At 39.7% G+C, this 18,306-nt stretch overlaps 1 protein-coding gene across 2 annotated transcripts; it reads left to right on the forward strand.

The window, feature by feature from the left end:
- The first annotated feature begins 10,660 nt into the window (after positions 1-10,660).
- Positions 10,661-16,151, forward strand: LOC108270096 (serine/threonine-protein kinase pim-1). Of its 2 annotated transcripts, XM_053682942.1 has the most exons (15): positions 10,661-10,977; positions 11,571-11,665; positions 11,773-11,836; positions 11,965-12,103; positions 12,512-12,574; positions 12,663-12,777; positions 13,105-13,201; positions 13,276-13,378; positions 13,465-13,605; positions 13,696-13,876; positions 14,199-14,293; positions 14,589-14,639; positions 14,943-15,312; positions 15,402-15,578; positions 15,667-16,151. In XM_053682942.1, the coding sequence occupies exons 2-15, from the start codon at positions 11,602-11,604 to the stop codon at positions 15,795-15,797; spliced, it is 1,791 nt and encodes a 596-aa protein (XP_053538917.1). In that variant the 5' UTR covers positions 10,661-10,977; positions 11,571-11,601; the 3' UTR covers positions 15,798-16,151. The 2 variants fall into 2 exon arrangements, with proteins under 2 accessions (XP_053538917.1, XP_053538918.1); XM_053682943.1 differs by lacking the exons at positions 11,571-11,665; positions 11,773-11,836.
- The last annotated feature ends 2,155 nt before the right edge of the window (positions 16,152-18,306 follow it).

Consider the following 18,306-nt stretch of genomic DNA (forward strand, 5'->3'; position numbering starts at 1 on the left):
AAACAGGTGTTTCATATCGAGCCTGTAAACACTAAGTACACTTAACTAGAGCCAAGTTGTCACAAAACGGGACTCGAGGCGGAAGCAAGTGCAGATCAAAGTCTTTATTCTAAGCACAAAGTCAATAAACATGAGCAGAGATACACGATCCGAAGCATGAAGCAAGATTTAAGGCATGAAACAGGACACAAGAACACGACCGCTTAGCATGAAGGTGGCTAACACATACATGATGTACTTAAGCATAGTTAGCTAGTTAACCATATATACAAATAATACTGCACGACGTGCACAGCAACACGAGGGGTTTAAATAACTCATGTAATCAATCTTGAATTCAGCAGGAAACAATACAGACACACCCTCGAACATCAACCAATAACTTAACAGGGAGGAGACAAAACAGAAGCCAAAACAAACGCACGTGTCCATTGTAAACAAAGTCACCAAAGTCCATATGTACTCTAAGAGCTCTGGTTCGTGCACGCGCATGCCCTCCGGCTCTCTGTGCACATCTCGTGCCGCAGCGCTGTCTGCAGGGGAGATCGTGACACAAGTCATTACCCTGGTCTCTTAGTTCCCTTAATTAGTAACACTTAATTACAATGATTTCTAGCCAGAGGTCATGACCACTAAAATCTACAAAGATAGACCAATAATATCTGAGTAAAATTAGCTTTATATAATCATGCCATAGTTTTCCTATGTACACGTTAGCTAGAAGAATATTACAGTAATCAGAGGGTTAGACTTCATCCTATTTAGACTTGATCGATCAACTTTATGTTGTCCTAAATGAATATTTCCTATCAAGCCTGTACACTCTAAGTACACTTAATGCCAACTTGTTAGCTTGTACTAACCTGATCGCAGATTTGCTGTAACAAGGACTTACCGCAATTTACTAGAGACAATAATTTCATAATAATTCAGAATATAATAAAGTCTAATAATTTATTTAACCAGGTATTACAACATCCAAATCCAATACTGCATGAAGAAGAAGACAGAATGAATAATGGTGCCAGGTTGTGATGTTGCCATGCTCTGTCTGTTTTCCTGTTCCTTAGTTAATGCCATGTCCTAGTTAAGAGTGTTTATACCATACCTAGTTGAGAGTGTTTACGCCATGCTTTAGTTAAGAGTGTTTATGCCATGTCATAGTTAAGAGTGGTTATGCCATGCCAGAGTTAAGAGTGTTTAAGCTATGCCTAGTTGAGAGTGTTTATGCCATGCCTTAATGCCGTTGGAGGGGGGTTTTGGCGCTCCGGGAGAGGCACCTTTGGAGGGGGGTTCTGTCACGATCTCGCCAGCTGATGGCACTGTGGCGACAACGTGCACGAGCGGCTTCAGAGTGTGCACATGCACGTGCTTGAAATGCGCGTGGATGTTAAGGCTGTGTCAAGTGTTGCCAGCTGTCAGCAATTAAGAGAAGGGTGACTGGTTATTTAAACCGCTCGTGTTGCTGTGCACATCACACGGAATTAAAGTAAAGTAAAGTAGAGAAAGGACTAATGGAGTAAGGACAGGTTGTGATGTTGCCATGCTCTGTCTGTTTTCATGTTCCTTAGTTAATGCCATGTCCTAGTTAAGAGAGTTTATGCCATGCCTAGTTGAGAGAGTTTATGCCATGCCTTAGTTAAGAGTGGAAGCTGCCCCCCCTTGCCCCCCCCTGCCCTCCCTTGCCCCCCCTAATGTCGCCCATGCTTACAAGGATGTATATGCTGGTCTTGCTTTTCGAGCCTCTTTCTCTCCATCCTGACCATTTCATGTGGAAGGGTTATCCTGCATATTCCAATTAGATCTATACAGCTTCAAGCGATCCTTATACTTCACAGCTTCAAACTACTTTTGGTCCTGCTTTCTCACCCCTCAAGTTCAATACTGTGTAAATGACACCCTTCATCTCCACTGAAATGACCCGATATGGCCCTTTCCATTTTGGATCTAACTTCTTCCTTTGTGTGGTCCGATCGTTCATCCACACCATGTCTCCAACTTTAAAAGGTTGAAATTTTGTATAACTGTTAAAGTAATACTCATGCCTGAGTCTCTGATCCATACTATTACTAAGCACCTCTTGAAAAACAGTTTCCATGTGCTCAACTAGAGTGGACCCATAGTTCTGTGGTTTCTCCAAGCTAGCACATACAGGGGAATCAATCTGCCCATGCATAGGCAAACGAATCTCCCTACCATGAGCTAGGAAAAATGGAGAATAACCAGTGCCAGAATGAAGTGTAGCATTAAATGGTAGTACAACTGCTGGCAAATTCTGGTTCTATTCACCATCCTTATTGAAGAGAACTTTGGACAACTGATCTTTCAATGTGCTATTGAATCATTCTACCATTATATTACCACGTGGATGGTACAGACTGGTTCTTTTATTTTTTATTTGTAGTCCTTTGGAAATGTCATGTATAATTTCTGATTCATACTGATGGGCCTGATCTGAAAATAGTTCCTCTGGAACCCCGTGCTCTGGTACATACTGTTCACATAACAGCTGTGCCACTGTGCTGGCTTGCTGATCTACCATGGAATTAGCATTGACATATTTAGTGAAGTGATCTTGTACTACCAAGACATGAGATATAGCTGGTAAATCTTCTGAATAGCCACCGCCTTTGTTAGGGGTTCCTGTGATTTAGATGAAACTACAGGAACTCTAGTCATAGTATCCGCATTAGTGTGTTTCTGTCCTTCCTTGTGTACAATCACCCATTTGTACGAGTCTAGCTCCATAGCCCACTAAATACTAGTTCCATAGCCCACAAAAATACTGAGACCCTGATAAAGCATCCAGACTATCATCCACCCTAGGTAATGGGTGTGCATCAGTGATAATTACTGAATTTAATCTACGATAGTCGACACAAAATCTGTAAGTGTTGTCTTTCTTCTTTATCATAACTACTGGACTCACCCATGGGCTATCACTATTTTCAACCACATCTTGTGCTTTGAGTTTTTCCACCTGTCTGTGAATTTCTGCCTTGAGAGCAGGAGATGTCCGGCACGCTCGCTGAGAAATGGGAGTGTCATCTTTGGTCCTGATTTTGTGAGTGACCTTGCTTGTCCTACCATAGTCATGCGCATGCTGACTGAAAACTTCAGAAAGGGAAGTTAACAACTGTTTCAAACTCTGTTTTTGTACCATGGACAATTCAGTACCAGAGAGATCTGGCAGGACAGACGATTTGGGTATCGACATTGAGTTAAACCCACAAGCATATTAACATTATTCACACCTTTGTCAATAACTGAACAATCATCCTGTTCATGCTCAGAGATAGAATGAAAAGTACCAATCTGAGTTCTACTGTGTAGAGAAATGTCATCAGATGAAGGATTGACAACTTTGAGAAAAAATGAACCCTTATCAGGTTTGGTAAAATTCCTTGCAAATCCTACTGCGGAGTCCTCAGGTTAACGAGGCTCGAACAATAAAACACTAATAAAATTCAGATCAAGAGTTGGTGTACCAATAACAAACCCCCTGTCCCAACAACCATGCTATGATTAAAGTCACAGAGATGATACTTTTCCCCCCATTCTGATGTTTGATGTGAAGCACTTGACCTGTATCTGCATGATTTTATACACTGTGCTGCTGCCATATGATTAGCATAAATGTGCACTTTATGTTCCTATTAAAGACATTTTTTGTGATTCTAATTCAGCAAACTGCTATTTTTAACTAGCTTGTAATTCAATATTTTATAGATGACAGAAAAGGACAGAAGAACAGAAAAGAATACAGCCTCCCCAGAATCCACCTTTAAAGGTTTGTTTTAATGCTCTCAAACTCTGTGCCCTAATGCTCTGTGGGTCCTTAAAAAAATTCCTCTAAAATGTTTTTGCTCATTTAAAGCCTTAATAGGTCTGAATTTGAATATAGCTCACTATGGAATTATATTTCAAACAAGAATACATCTTAAATGTGTTCAGATTGGGTAAGTCATCTTTTTTTAGCCAGAACTGATCTGTGGTAAAATTTGTGTTATTGCACATGTTCTGTAGCTAGAGCTGTGTAGTCTATGCCTTGGTATCACATTAGCCAGGAGCTACCAGGGAAACCATGTCAATAAAAAAATATATATAGCTTGCATACTGATCTTTTTTATGCCATAAAACTCCAGTAGCCACACATTAACTACATACCATTCCATAAAAGTTGGGATTTTTTCTAAAATGCAATAAAAACAAAAATCTGTGATTTGTCAAGTCTCTTGAAACTTTAACTGACAGCAGGACAAAGAAAAGAAATATTCTATAAACTTTTCAGGGAGCTGGGGCTGGTTGGATAAAATTTATGATAGAAATAAAACACAAGGGCACCAAATGTGGAGAAGGAGAATTTATTGAGAATAACTGGAACACCAGACTCAGCTTGTGGGATGTCACTCAAGAGAGATGGATCAGCAGTAAGATGTGCTAGTTGATAGCGAGTGTTCAGGTCTAGGCCCAAGTCGTACAGCTGTAAGGGGGAAAAAAGAACAAAGTTATACTATACTCTTCTCCTCATAAAAAGAGGTCTAAGTCAGACATTACATAGCCTCGACAGAAAAGGGAAGCACACACACCGACATGGAACACAGAATAAACTACAGTGGATAACAAAACAAATAGCCAACATTCATTTACAGTTTAAGAATCATACTAAACATATACTATTGACAAATAAAGAAATACCCATGATGGGGAAGAAAAGTACAAAGACAGCTAAGGTCCTTGCAGCTAAGTTATATTGTTTTTAGTGCTGTTACGATTGCGATGTGGTGGTGCCATTTTATATATTTTGGACTGTTGTTTTTATTTCTGTGTTCCATCTGGAATAACCTGCAGCGTGCAACAAGGAATCAATGCCTCGGTTCGGCTGTGTGTGTGGATTGTACGACTTTGTGCTCATAGTGCGCTACGGAGTTTCAACGCCTTGGCCTTGTGAGTGTGCACTCAATGACCATGGCCCAAAGGTACACTACATGCCAGCTTTTGAATTTAAAACTGAGCTCTTATTGCCTAGCAAAAGACTCCTACAGAATCTTTCGAGACTCTGGATTGCTACGTCCTAAACAATATATCCATCTGGGTTTGAGGCGCAGTTTTGCTGTCTCATCCTTTCCTGACATCTTTGTCCCTACCTGTCGATGTAAGACCAACAAACTGCTCCATACTGGTGTTGATCACAGTAATTCAATATTGGTTCCCCGCGTGGAGATTAAACCACTGACGTTTCCGCTTCAGATCCAGGTTTATGCCACATTATTCAATGCGTGGTCTGTGAATACAAGGCGCTACTTTTATCTGATTTTCTTACAGATAGAAAGCTGGATTTCTTGTTTTTGACCGAAACCTGGCATAAAGAAAATGATGGACTCCTGTTTAACAGATCACTCCAGCAGGCTTTGGGGTATTCAATATCCCGAGGTTATCTGGCAGAGGCGGAATTACTGTGGTTTACAACCTGAAGTTCAACATAAGCTCTGTGTCCGTTCCCCAGTTTTCATCATTTGAATGCCTGGTCTTGAGTATTTCTGGTCCTATATCCACCTTCATCGCTACAGTCTATAAACCACCTAAGGCTAAGACACATGCAGCTTTTATGTTAGAGTTTGCTGACTTCCTGTCAATGTTGAGAATGAAGTTTGACAGAATTCTAATTGTGGGAGATTTTAACATTCATGCGGACCGGAGTGACTCTGTGGCGGCTAAGGAATTTCTGTCGCTAATTGATTATTTTAGCTTCACACAGTTTGTAACTGACCCGATCATAACAAGGGCCATAAGCTGGATCTCGTGATTGCAAACGGCTCGTTTGTATCGCAGTTTTCATCTGTTGACATTGGACTGTCTGATCATTCAGCTGTCTTTTTTAATCTGGAACTGTATCATCCAAGTGAGCCTACCATCCGAACAGTAACCTTCCGGAAGTGGAAGTCTATTGATCAAACAGCTTTCTCCAATTCTGTTGTTTCCACCTTAAGCGATCTGCATCCCTCATCGCTGGAGGAGAAAGTTCTGCAGTTAAATTTTGCTCTTGCTTCTAATCTTGACTCTTTTGCTCCTCTAAGGTCACATAAGGTCACATTCGCCCGCTCTGCTCCCTGGTAGAATGACAATCTGCGCTCTAGAAAGGCTGCTTGTTGGAAAATGGACCGCAAATGGCGCCTTACTGGACTGAATGTCTGCTATCAAGCGTGGAAGGATCTTCTGGGTGATTATCGAGCACTAATGGAGACTGAAAGATCTTCTTACTTCTCTCAGGCTATTGTAAACAATCAAAATATTCCCAGACACTTGTTCCAAACCATAAACAGATTGGTTCACATTAATGCTGTTACCACTTTGCCTGTTCCTCAGCAGCTATGTGATTCTTTTCTTCAGTTTTTTAATTTAAAGATTGATAATGTTCGCAAACAAATTCCTTACACCGTGAGCAAAGCCTCAATGTACCTGTACAGAAATGGGAACCGGAAATGCCAGGAAGCGACGAACTGCGAATCACCAAGACACCTATGCGCCTCCTAAAATAAGGGTCCTTAAATAATAGGGTAGCTCTCACCTTATTGGTCTGCTGAAGTCATATAGCAGAGCCAATAGGATAGTTAAATAACTTATCCTCAACTGGTTAAAAAGGCTGAAATGTGTAGCTTTAAATGTGACATATCATCAACAGATTAAAATATATGTTTTTGAAAGACTCATAGTAAATAGTAAAAATAGCATTAAAATATTTTAAAAAGTAGTATTGATTTACCTGTAAATTACTAATATACAGTAATTTACAGGCAAATATTTAAAAGCTGTGTATTTTATATAATCACAGAAAAGCCATACTCTTCCTCCTTTTGCCATAAACCAACTTTCTCTCCAAAATTGAAACTATGCAATAAACCCTCTATAGCGTAAATCTTACATTAATTAATACTGTTGATATGCTTTCATAGCCACACATAAAATGGTGAGTAAAATTAAACTAGTCACTAATGATTGGCTAAAACAAACAGGTCTAAACCCCGCCCCCACTTCCCACAGAGTAATTTTCCCTATCAAATTTGAACTGGCCAATCAGAAAAATTCCTGCACTGAGAAAAATGTAAGGGATCAGGAGAGTGCAGAGGCTCAGAAACTTACACACACACACACACACACACACCCAGACATACACAGATACACACAGACACACACAAATATTAACCATTAATGTGAGGACCAAAAAATTTGTTTTATTAAAAATGATGATTATGATGATAATTAAGGTCAGTGGAATCGATTTTAAGTGATAATTTTGTGTGGACCGGGGCAAAGGTCCTCACAAGAAGGGTGGGATGTCAATATCTGGTCCTCACAAAGGGGGAAATACACAGAAACACACACACACACACACACACACACACACACACACACACACACACACACACACACACACACACACACACACACACAAAGCAATACATATAAAAGACTCAAACTCAGTTTAAACAAAACCATTTTATTATGGTGGAACAGGGATTTAAAATAAAATAATCCACACAAAAATAAAAGTAGTTCAAAATCACATTTTCATGAGGACAACTGGTTCTCAATTCCAGTCTTATGTATCACAGAACTGTACAGTTCAGTCTGTACATCTACTGGCCTGCTGAGCTTAGTCCCAACACTTTACTCTGCCTTGGTGAAATTAGTAACGGTCTTTAGTGTCATCTGCATATTAAAATAAGTGTGTTAGTTTAAGATTGGTGCTAAAGTATTTTTATTCCAGTTACCTTAACAAACTCATAGTAGTCACCCAGGTCTAGAATTGTGAATTATTTATCTAATTATCTGGCCATCATCCCTTACGTCCTTTGGAATTGTTTCCCCTTTCAAGTGACCAACTTCCCTGCCAAATTCCTGAAAAGTAAAACCTCTCTGATCAGCACATTTGGGACATTTTATTACCACCATGCTTCACTGTAGGGATGGTATTGGACAGGTGATGACTGGTGCCTGATTTCCTCCAGACATGACGCTTGCCATTCAGGCCAAAGAGTTCAATCTTTGTTTCATCAGACCAGAGAATTTTGTTTGTCTTTCGGATGCACCGTATATAAATTTTCCCTTTGATCCAGTCTTTGTTGTTGGGTTGATACGTTTGTGTGTCAGCTCGGTACCTAAGAGACGAAAGGCAGAAACAAAGTGACAGTGAGCAATCTATTTTGCAGTGACATTTATGCACAACAAATTACTTTTCTTTGTGTGCAGGTTATGCAATAGTGTTCCCAAAAGAGTAGTTTTCCTAAAGAATGATGGCATTTGCATAGTTTGAAAATCCAAGGTGAGTAACTGTCCATGCGTGGCTGAAAATTGGGAATAAAATCAATTCTGGTCTAGAGGAATAAAATCTGATCTAGAGGATTCACTCAATCCATCCCAAAGCCAAGGCATTGTAAAGAGAGACATGATGTTGTAACACCGTCCTAAAACCATGTTGACCAGACAGCAGACAAAAACAGCTAAACTGATCTCCTAGCTGCCTTTAATGTCACAATTCTGTAACTAAAAATACAGTAAAAATACAAAAGGCTTGTTTTAATAATGCAATTTATATAACACTACATTGTCCCATTTGCACTGTGAACACTGTGGATTTCTATGTATCATAGAAATCATTACTAATCAGGGTTTTAATACACTTTGTTTGATATAAATTTGGATTACATCTGAGGAGTAATTTAGCTTTAAATAAGACTAATCACCAGCACCAGGTTAGTGCCAGTGACAGAAACGGTAACAAGATCTAAAATTGTAAGTATGCAATATTTGGTAAATAAAAAAATTGTAAAGCAGATATTTTAACCATTCTTTTCCCTATAAAACTTTTACATCCAGCTTCAAGAACAGCCAAGATTATTGACATTGATCCATAGAACTGTACAATACAGAATGCTCTAATAATAAGCTAAAAAAATGTATATGAATTATGCAACCCCAATTCCGAAACAGTTGGGACAGTATGTAAAATGCTAATAAGAACAAAGAGGAGTGATTTGTAAATGTACTTTGACGTGTATTTAAATAAAAAAAACAAGATATCTGATGTTTGACCTAATCAACTGAATAGTTTTTGATGCATGCAACACGTTCCAAAAAAGTTGGGACAGGGGCAATTTAGGACAATTTAGGACTAATAGTGATGTGACAAGTTGAAATAAGAAGGTGATGTGAAACAGGTGAAGCAATTCATAGTATATCATAGTATATAAGGAATCATAGTATATAAAGAAACTCCATAAAAAAGGCCTAGTCCTTCAAGAGCAAGGACAGGGCGAGGCTCGCCGATCTGCCAAAAGATGCATCAGCGAATAATCCATCACTATGAGAACAACATTCCCCAAAGACAAATTAGTAGGATTTCAGGCATTTCACCTTCTACAGTGCACAATATAATTAAAAGATTCAAGTAATCCAGTCAAAGTACGTAAAGGGCAAGGCCGAAAACCACTTCTGAATGCGTGTGATCTCCGATCCCTCAGAAGTCACGGTCTTAAAAACCGTCATGAGTCTGTAATGGATATCCTGACATAGGTTCGGGAATACTTTGTAAACCTCTGTCAGTCAACACCATTCACTGCTGCATCCACAGATGCAAATTAAGGCTTTACTATGCAAAGCAGAAGCCATACATCAACACTGTCCAGAAGCGCCGCCGACTTCTCTGGGCTCGGTCTCATCTGAGATGGACAGTAGCACAGTGGAATCATGTTTTGTGGTCTGACAAATCAACATTTCAAATAGTTTTTGGACAAAACAACCGTTGTGTACTCCGGGCCAAAGCGGAAAAGGACCATCCATCCAAGCTGTTATCAGCGTCAGGTCCAAAAGCCAGCGTCTGTCATGGTATGGAGGTGTGTTACCCATGGCATGGGTAACTTTGCACATCTGTGAGGGCACCATTAATGCAGAAAGATATGTACACATTTTGGAGCAACATGTGCTGCCATCCAGAGCAGGACAACGCCAAACCACATTCTATCCGGATTACAAGCACATGGATGCGTAAGCAGAGAGTGCGGGTGCTAGCATGGCCTGCCTGCAGTTCTGACCTGTCTCTGATTGAGAATGTGCGGTGCATTATACACACACACACACACACACACACACACACACACACACACACACACACACACACACACACACACACACACACACACACACGCACACAGACCCGCACAAGCGCACACTTGCGTAACACACATATTACACATATATTACACACACAACGTTTCAACACAAATACACTTGTACTAATAAAATAATAAAATCATCTCACTATTAACATGCCATTTAAAAGTTAACTGTTTTATAACTATATTCAGGAAATAACAAGACATCATTCAACTTTATTTCTTTATTTTTATTTCAATGTAATATATGGGCAATTTATAACATCAAATACACAATATATGAGCAAATGTGCAAAAAAAGAAATCTGTTTTATGTAAGAAATTATTTATTTATTTATTTCTCCTCATGAGACTCCATAGTGTTTATTGTGGAACATCGAGCCTCCTTTCTGTTAAATAACATTGATAAGTTTATTATTTACAATGTTTCTGTAGTTATGAGCTTCATTATGATCAGGTAAATTTTAATAGTTACAGAAGAAATTTAACCCACTTTCTGAAATTTAATACAAATAACCTGAAACAAAGTTTGATTGGGTGCATCAAACAAACAAACAAACAGATAAATAAATAAATGAGAGTAAAAGGAGAGCAGTGTTGTGTTGGTGTTCATTAGAAGAGCAGTATTTGAGCGTTCCTGCAGCTCTGCTGGGTTTTTGGAGTGAAATAGAATTGTAGAATTGTAGAATGTTCAGGTCGTCATGGCGATCAGTGTGCTAATATACTGCAGGGTCTGTCATAAGGACTGCTGAAGATTTGCTCATTTCTACTTTGGATACTTCATGTTTCACATTTCCAGATAGAGGTGAGATAGATTTCTTGTGTGTGTTAAAACAGACAGGTGTGTAAACGCCACACACATTCAGCACACCACAGATGAGAAATATCTTTAGAAGACGAGTGTATGACTGTGTGTACAACTCTATACTAATATTTCATTAGAGAGAGAACAGCCCGTAGCAGCACAAACCAAATGGTGGATGGGATAGCAGAGAAAACATATCGGATATCGCTTCCTGTAACTAACTGGCGTTGGATTTTGGAAAAGAAATGTATTTTTGGAATGGGAAATGTTTATATAGAAATATACTTTACTATTTTATTCTATTTATACTTTATAATAATACATATGTTTATGTTCCTCCTCCATTATTTTCTGTTCTGATGAATTACTGGTGAATAAAATCTGGTGTGTCTGCGGTGTAACTGCACTTTCCCCAGTTTTACAGTTCAGTTATTCATTATTTATTTATTATACAGATAGAGAGAGTGGAAAAGCGGAGACATTCTCGCTTTAATGCAAATGAAATGTGAACATAAAAATAAAAATGCCTTTCAATGAATTCAAAATAACTTTAAGCACAGAAATAGCCCTAACCCTGTTAAGTGCTTTTGCAGAAGCTTAGTGAGGACATTGGCAGTGCTGGTGATGAAAAACTCCTCTGAGGGGTTTATACCTCATCCTGAAGAAGATCATCATTCAAACTGGACAGGTAGAATACTCTGAACCTCCTGAGCTCCAAACCTCACTGAACATTTAGCTGGTCACAGCCATGATGAATAACATTTCTTCCTCTGTTCGTCCTCGCTTTGTTTCCAGGGGAGTCTGATGAGAAATATGTCTCTGAAGGACAGAGTTTAATATTTCCTGGTCCTCTGATGGGGTAAGAAACGCTTTCTCCTCTCACACCTTCAATATTGCAGCAGTAAAGTTCTGAAGCGCATCATTAGATGGTTAAAGTGTGTGTGTGCAGTAATCCATATAATCCAGCTGTTACATCATCTGTTACAGTGCTAAGATGCAGAAGGAGGAGTTGATGAGATTTATCCAGGACAAATGTCAGGAGTGTTTTTTGCACCTGGATCAACCTGAGCAACAGAAATCCTATTTCTTCTGGTCCATTATGGAGTACATCTGTAATAGAAATGGAGTAAGTGTTGGAGTTCATCACACTGTAAAAATCAAATTGTCTTCTCAATTAAAATCTCCAGTATCTGATTACAATAGCACTCGACTTTTTCCTGCTGCGCTCTGCTAGTGACTAAATCTCACTCTGCTGAACACGCTGCTCTGTCACGACTAATAAAGTCAAAATAATAAGAACGTGTTCAGTCGGAACTCCCTCAGAACTAAATCAGTGGCGTGGATAAAAAATATATACGCTGATGAAGCTAAAGTTTAATCAACGTTAAATATAATTTTATTCTTCAAACTCTAAAAGCCTGCTGTAAGCAGATACTTAAGAGATGTTCATGCTGTTTACAAACTTGATAAAAAGTGCTTGAATGAATAAACGTGTTCAGTGAGACGTGAAGTTAAAGAGATTTTTCTTTTACAGCAAGTAATGATGTTCGAAATCTCCCCGCTCCTCTTCAAGGGCTACGGCCTTCTGAGGAGAAAAGTGAGTGTATCAGCATCACCTGTCTGTACTGTGTTTATTACATTATTCAGTATCACGTGGACTAACGTGACACTTTCTGTGTCTCCAGCTGGGACGTGTGGAGAAACAGGAGGACTGGTGTATTCCTCTGGCAGTGCTTTTATGCTCCGCAGCTCCAAAAGATGAACTCAGAGAAGCCATTATTGAAATGGGAGACATGTTCGGTACGGATACACTCCACAGTAACAGCATTTTTATGGAATTAATACATCGTACACTACTCCCAATGTCCACTTTATTAGGAACACCTAATAATGTTCACATCAAATATCAGAATGGGGAAAGATCTCAGTGAATTCAGTGACTGTAACCATGGCGATGGTTGTTGGTGACAGTTTCGGTATTTCAGAAACATCACTGGCTGATTGGATAATTGCAAGAATGTGCAGGTGTTCCTAATGAAGTGCACGGTGGGTGTACAGTATATTATTAACTCTGGACTGGTTTATGGATGTAGATCCTAATGTTCATGTTTGATTTTCCATCTTCAGCATCTAGAAAATGGAGCTATGCAGCACATATTTGTTATGTGGTGGCGCAATTGGAGCTGGGATCACACCCACGATTTACTCTGATTGGATGTGACAGGTATTTGGTGTGTGTGTGTGTGTGTGTGTGTGTGTTTATTTTCCGTATTTGACACATGTTTCTCTTTGCACCAGAATGCCAGACAGTAAATCAGCCCTGAGGGAGGCAATAGAGAGAACTGAGGTCTATGAGTACGTGCTGTCTCTGACCACAGGGTTCGGCCAGCCACACTTCCAGGTTGGAAATTCTCTTCTTTTCTGTTTCATGACAAATTGAACGAGGAGCCATCGTACTGACAATGAATGGTTCTCTATGTGTCGTAGGACTTCAAGTACGTTCACGCCTGCTACCTAGCCGAGGCTGGACTCTGTGCTCAGGCGCTTGATTACTGTGAACGAGTTGCTACAACGGTCCTCAGCTTCCCTCACTGCATCCAAAGCAATGTGATGGAATGGGGTATATGGGTAAATGAGATGATTTGTTTTTGTGAAATAGTTCCCAGGTTCCAAATGTAAATTTTCATCACCAGTTGACGTTCCCTATATGTCTCGTAGCTCTCTGAGCGTTTGCTTCAAGAAGAATGGAAGAATGAAGCAGAAGAACCCAAGTGGCTGATAGATCTTCGCCAGCTGCTGGAAGATAGAGCAGCCCTTTGTAGCTCTTCTGATGACCAGGAGCAGTGCAGCTTTGAGTCTGAGGAACCAGTTAACCTGCAGTTTCACCCTTCAGATTATGGTACAGTACAATCCACACTAACTGTATTTAAGACTTCAAAATCACTTTGCAAGGTGTGGAGAGAGAGAGAGAGAGAGAGAGAGAGAGAGAGAGAGAGAGAGAGAGAGAGAGAGAGAGGAAAATAGCTTAAAATACACTTAACTTACTTCCTGGTTCATCATTCATGTAATTTTCTATTCAAACTGTAATATTTACTCTAGATGCTCAAATTCAGAACACCGTACTCAGAGACAGGACGGAGTACTAACTGGATTATTGTGTGTGTGTGTGTGTGTGTGTGTGTGTGTGTGTGTGTGTGTGTGTGTGTGTGTGTTTATAACAGATGAGTTTGACTCACGGTACACTATGGGAGAGATGCTGGGGACTGGAGGCTTCAGCTATGTCTACGCTGGAGTCCATAAGGCTGATGGGAAACCGGTAATAAGACTTTTATTATTGTAAACAAACACAAACACCAAATACTAGTTTAAATTAGTTTAAATACTAACCGGTAGAATTCCCTGAAATATGTGGGGACTTTACTTCCTGGTGTGTGGAGCTTTTTGTTTTGTCTGAACATTTTAGCTGTGGATTTAGCTTTTTGCATGACAAGTTTTAATGCTGCTTTGCTGAACCCTAAAATGTAGTATGTGTGTGTAACTGTAGTAATTTTATTCATTATTTTAACGATGGATTGTAGAACTGATTCATTCTGTTTCGTCCATGTGAACAGGTTGCCATTAAATGTATGGACAGAAATCCCTATGATAAATTCATCACCATCGTAAGTGAACTTACTTTACTTCTGCAGAGAATCAATAAGGTGTAAGTAACAATCAGGTTATAGAGCAGAGCTACACAAAAATCATGCATCCATTTACTGGTTCCTGCGAACATCATCACAAACATCTCAGCTCTTAATCTCAGATTCACATTTTATTTTATCACCTTTCACTCATAATATATATAATAGATGTCAATCAAAACCTTCTCCATTGTACCATCTCTGCTTACCACAATTTAGCCGTAGTCCCCCCCATGCTAACCCAAGCTAACCCATGCAAACCATGTGTGTGTATTATTTTAGCCTGGAGATACACGCAGGCTCCCTCTGGAGGTGGCATTGATGGAGATGGTGTCCAAGCCTCCTGGCTGTGAGAATGTGGTGAAGCTACTGGAATGGTTCGAGACATCCACCTTCTACATCTTGGTGCTGGAGCGACCTGTCCCCTGCACAGACCTTTATTACTACAGTAAAGGTCAATTGCCTGAACCAGTGGCTCGAAAGCTCATGTGGCAGGTGGTTCAGGCTGCTCATCACTGCTGTACCCATGGAGTTTTTCACCGTGACATCAAACCTGAGAATATTTTGATCAATACGAACACGCTGGAGGTGAAGTTGATCGACTTTGGCTGTGGCGACCTGCTGACGAACGAGCCCTACAAGAGCTTTTCAGGTCAGTTCAGTATAGATATGCGGATACAGTCACACTGTAGAGAAGCTTTTCTATGACGGTTTCTGCTCTCTCGGTCATCTTTCACTCAGGCACTCCGATTTACTCGCCTCCTGAGTGTATTCTCAACAGAGACTATTTTGGAGTTCCTGCTACTGTCTGGTCTCTGGGTGTGGTCCTGTTTTTCTTGGTCAATGGACAGGACCCCTTTATCAGTGATAAAGAGATTGTTGAGGGGGATCTGCAGCTCCATCCTGATCTGTCTGTTGGTGAGAAAATACACCAACATCACCTTTTATGATTCATTTTACTTTGGGAGTTTAAACTTCTATCTTAATCTCATCACTGCTCACACAGGGTGTTGCGATCTGATCAAGTGGTGCCTGGAAAAAGACCCGAATCATCGGCCAACTCTCACACAAATCCGAAACCACAGGTGGTTTAAGGAGGGACTTCAGGGCACGGTCCAGGTGAGACAGTTAGAATAGAATCGACTAAATTACACTGAGATAAGACACGCTGTAATCGTCTAGAGTACAGGGATTGTACTGGATCAGTACTGAGTTCTGGAACACAGATCACTCTACTTATGGGTTCACTGAGGAAATACTGATTGCTTCCCAGTGCATTTTAATGTAATCTATCTTTATTATTTTTAGATGACATACTGTCCTGCTGACTAGTAACTGATAGCACCTTCATAAGACTTAAACATGTAAAGAAAAAAAATCTAAAAATATCTAAGAAATAAAGATAGATATCTAAAAATATTTAAGATAAAAGAAAGAAAGAAAGAAATCTAAAAATATCTTTAAAAATATAAAAACTATCCACACTCCCAGTGTCCGACTCGATCTGTTGAAGCACAAGGTTCTGCTGTGCCAGATGTTTGCTGCTGTTGTGTGTTCGAGTGTTTTTCAGGAACCAGTGATCAGTGACCTGACTCCTGCAGCTGTGATGGAGAAACAGATATTTGCTGCTGGTGTCGTTGGTGTCGCCCCAGCTGGCCTGATAGAATGCCCAAAAGTCCATAAATGGAGATGGTATGTCAGACAATGCGAAAGTGAATGTTAAAAAGTGCACAAAAAAAGAAGGAGGGAAGAGAAAGTGGGATAAGAAAAACTTTTGTGTTCTATGGTACAGGACAAAGCAAATTGGAAAGACATCTTGAGATAAAATATGCAAAAGAAACTGAAGTAGCACAAGCATTATCAAAAACGAAGGGGACAAAGGCACAATGGATATTATTTAGCAACTACGAAATAAAGGAAATTTCCAGCACAATTTTGAAATCCTAAATAAATGTAGTGGGGAAATTGTGACTGTGAGGCAGCCAACAAAAAAACACTAGTTTGCAAGACTACCTGCCATGTCAGCATTGCCATGGGTTTTTAAAAAGAAAGGAATTGTGGAAGCATAACCTAGTCTGTTTCAAAAATGCAGAAAAGGACAGCATTTCAAGGAAACGGAAGAGAGTCCAAGCTATAGCATATCGAAGTATACCATGTAAAACTGCCGTGTCTGAAGGTTGTAAATGCATCATTCTGAACATGCATCTTAGATGACATCTCTAATCAGGTACAGTCAGACACTCTCATCTGTAAATATGGAGAAATGATGTTTGAGCTCCACGGACAGAACAAATCACAGCACAATTACATCAGTCAGAAAATGTGGCTGTTGGCGAGGGTTATGCTGGCAGTAAAGAAGAAAAGAAAAGCTTCAGTAAAGAAGCTTAACCCTGCTGTACAACGTCTAGTCTGCCAACAAGATTTCAGCTAGTAGTATCGGCAGCAAAGGAAGCAAGTGGGTTTGATCCATCAAAAAATAGTTATGACACCCTGGCTCTAGCTTGTAAAATTGGGAACACCCTCAAAAAAGTCTGCAAGATTGTGATAGGTGAGAGTCTGATGAACGAAGACCATGAGGCAGGACAGAAGGCCAAGAATTTCATCAGTTTGCTTGACTCATTGCTTAACACATTTGTCTCAAAGCGAGCCAGAACCGACCTTGAACAAAACAAATGGAACAAAGCTGATATTCTTCCATTGATTGAAGATGTTGTCAGGTTGCACTAACACCTCAAAGTTTTGGAGGATCAGTCGAAAGAACAACTAACTAAGAGCTCAGATCCTGTGGCATGGAGAAATCTTTCAGAAAGCGTTCTAGCGCAAATAATATTGTTTAATAGGAGACGAGAGGGTGAAGCTGAAAAGCTGTTAGTAGAAACATACCAGAAACGAAACACAGCTCCACTGTATCCTGAGATCTTACAGAGTTTATCCAAACTAGAACAAGATTTAAGTGAAAAGTTCACAAGAGTTGAAATAAGAGAAAAGAGAGGCCGCAAAGTACGTGTCTTGCTCACCGACAGAATCCCTTGAAATGGTAATAAAATTCAGATCAAGGTTTGGTGTACCAATAACAAACCCTTACATGTTTGCCAGAATCGAGGCACATCAGAGGATCATACTCTCTCAGGAAATTTTCAAATGCCTGTGAAGCAAAATTCTTTGTTGATTCTCACATCAACAAAGCCCCGCAAACAAGTGGCAACTTTGTGTCAGCTCATCAACTTAGACCACCTGTACCAACACCCATGTTATGGTTAAAGTCAGAGAGATGACACTTTTTCCCCAATTCTGATGTTTGATGTGAACTTTAACTGAAGCTCTTGACCCGTATCTGCATGATTTTATAGATTGTACTGCTGCCATATTATTAGCATACAGTGCATCCGGAAAGTTTTCACAGTGCTTCACTTTTTCCACATTTTGTTATGTTACAGCCTTATTCCAAACTGGATTAAATTCATTATTTTCCTCAAAATTCTACAAACAATACCCCATAAAGACAACATGAAAGAAGTTTGTTTGAAATCTTTGAAAATTTATTAAAAATAAAAAACAAAAAAAGCACATTTACATAAATATTCACAGCCTTTGCCATGACACTCAAAACTGAGTTCAGGTGCATACTGTTTCCCCTGATCATCCT

This window comes from Ictalurus punctatus, chromosome 9 (assembly GCF_001660625.3).
Source record: "Ictalurus punctatus breed USDA103 chromosome 9, Coco_2.0, whole genome shotgun sequence".
Taxonomy (NCBI): domain Eukaryota; kingdom Metazoa; phylum Chordata; class Actinopteri; order Siluriformes; family Ictaluridae; genus Ictalurus; species Ictalurus punctatus.

Bases quoted from the DNA above. Each gene is read 5' to 3' on its own strand.
- LOC108270096 (XM_053682942.1), top strand. From the start codon at position 11,602: ATGAAAAACTCCTCTGAGGGGTTTATACCTCATCCTGAAGAAGATCAT. The intron at 12,575-12,662 runs GTGAGTGTATCA...CTGTGTCTCCAG, and splicing joins ACGGCCTTCTGAGGAGAAAA to CTGGGACGTGTGGAGAAACA. The intron at 14,294-14,588 runs GTAATAAGACTT...CCATGTGAACAG, and splicing joins ATAAGGCTGATGGGAAACCG to GTTGCCATTAAATGTATGGA.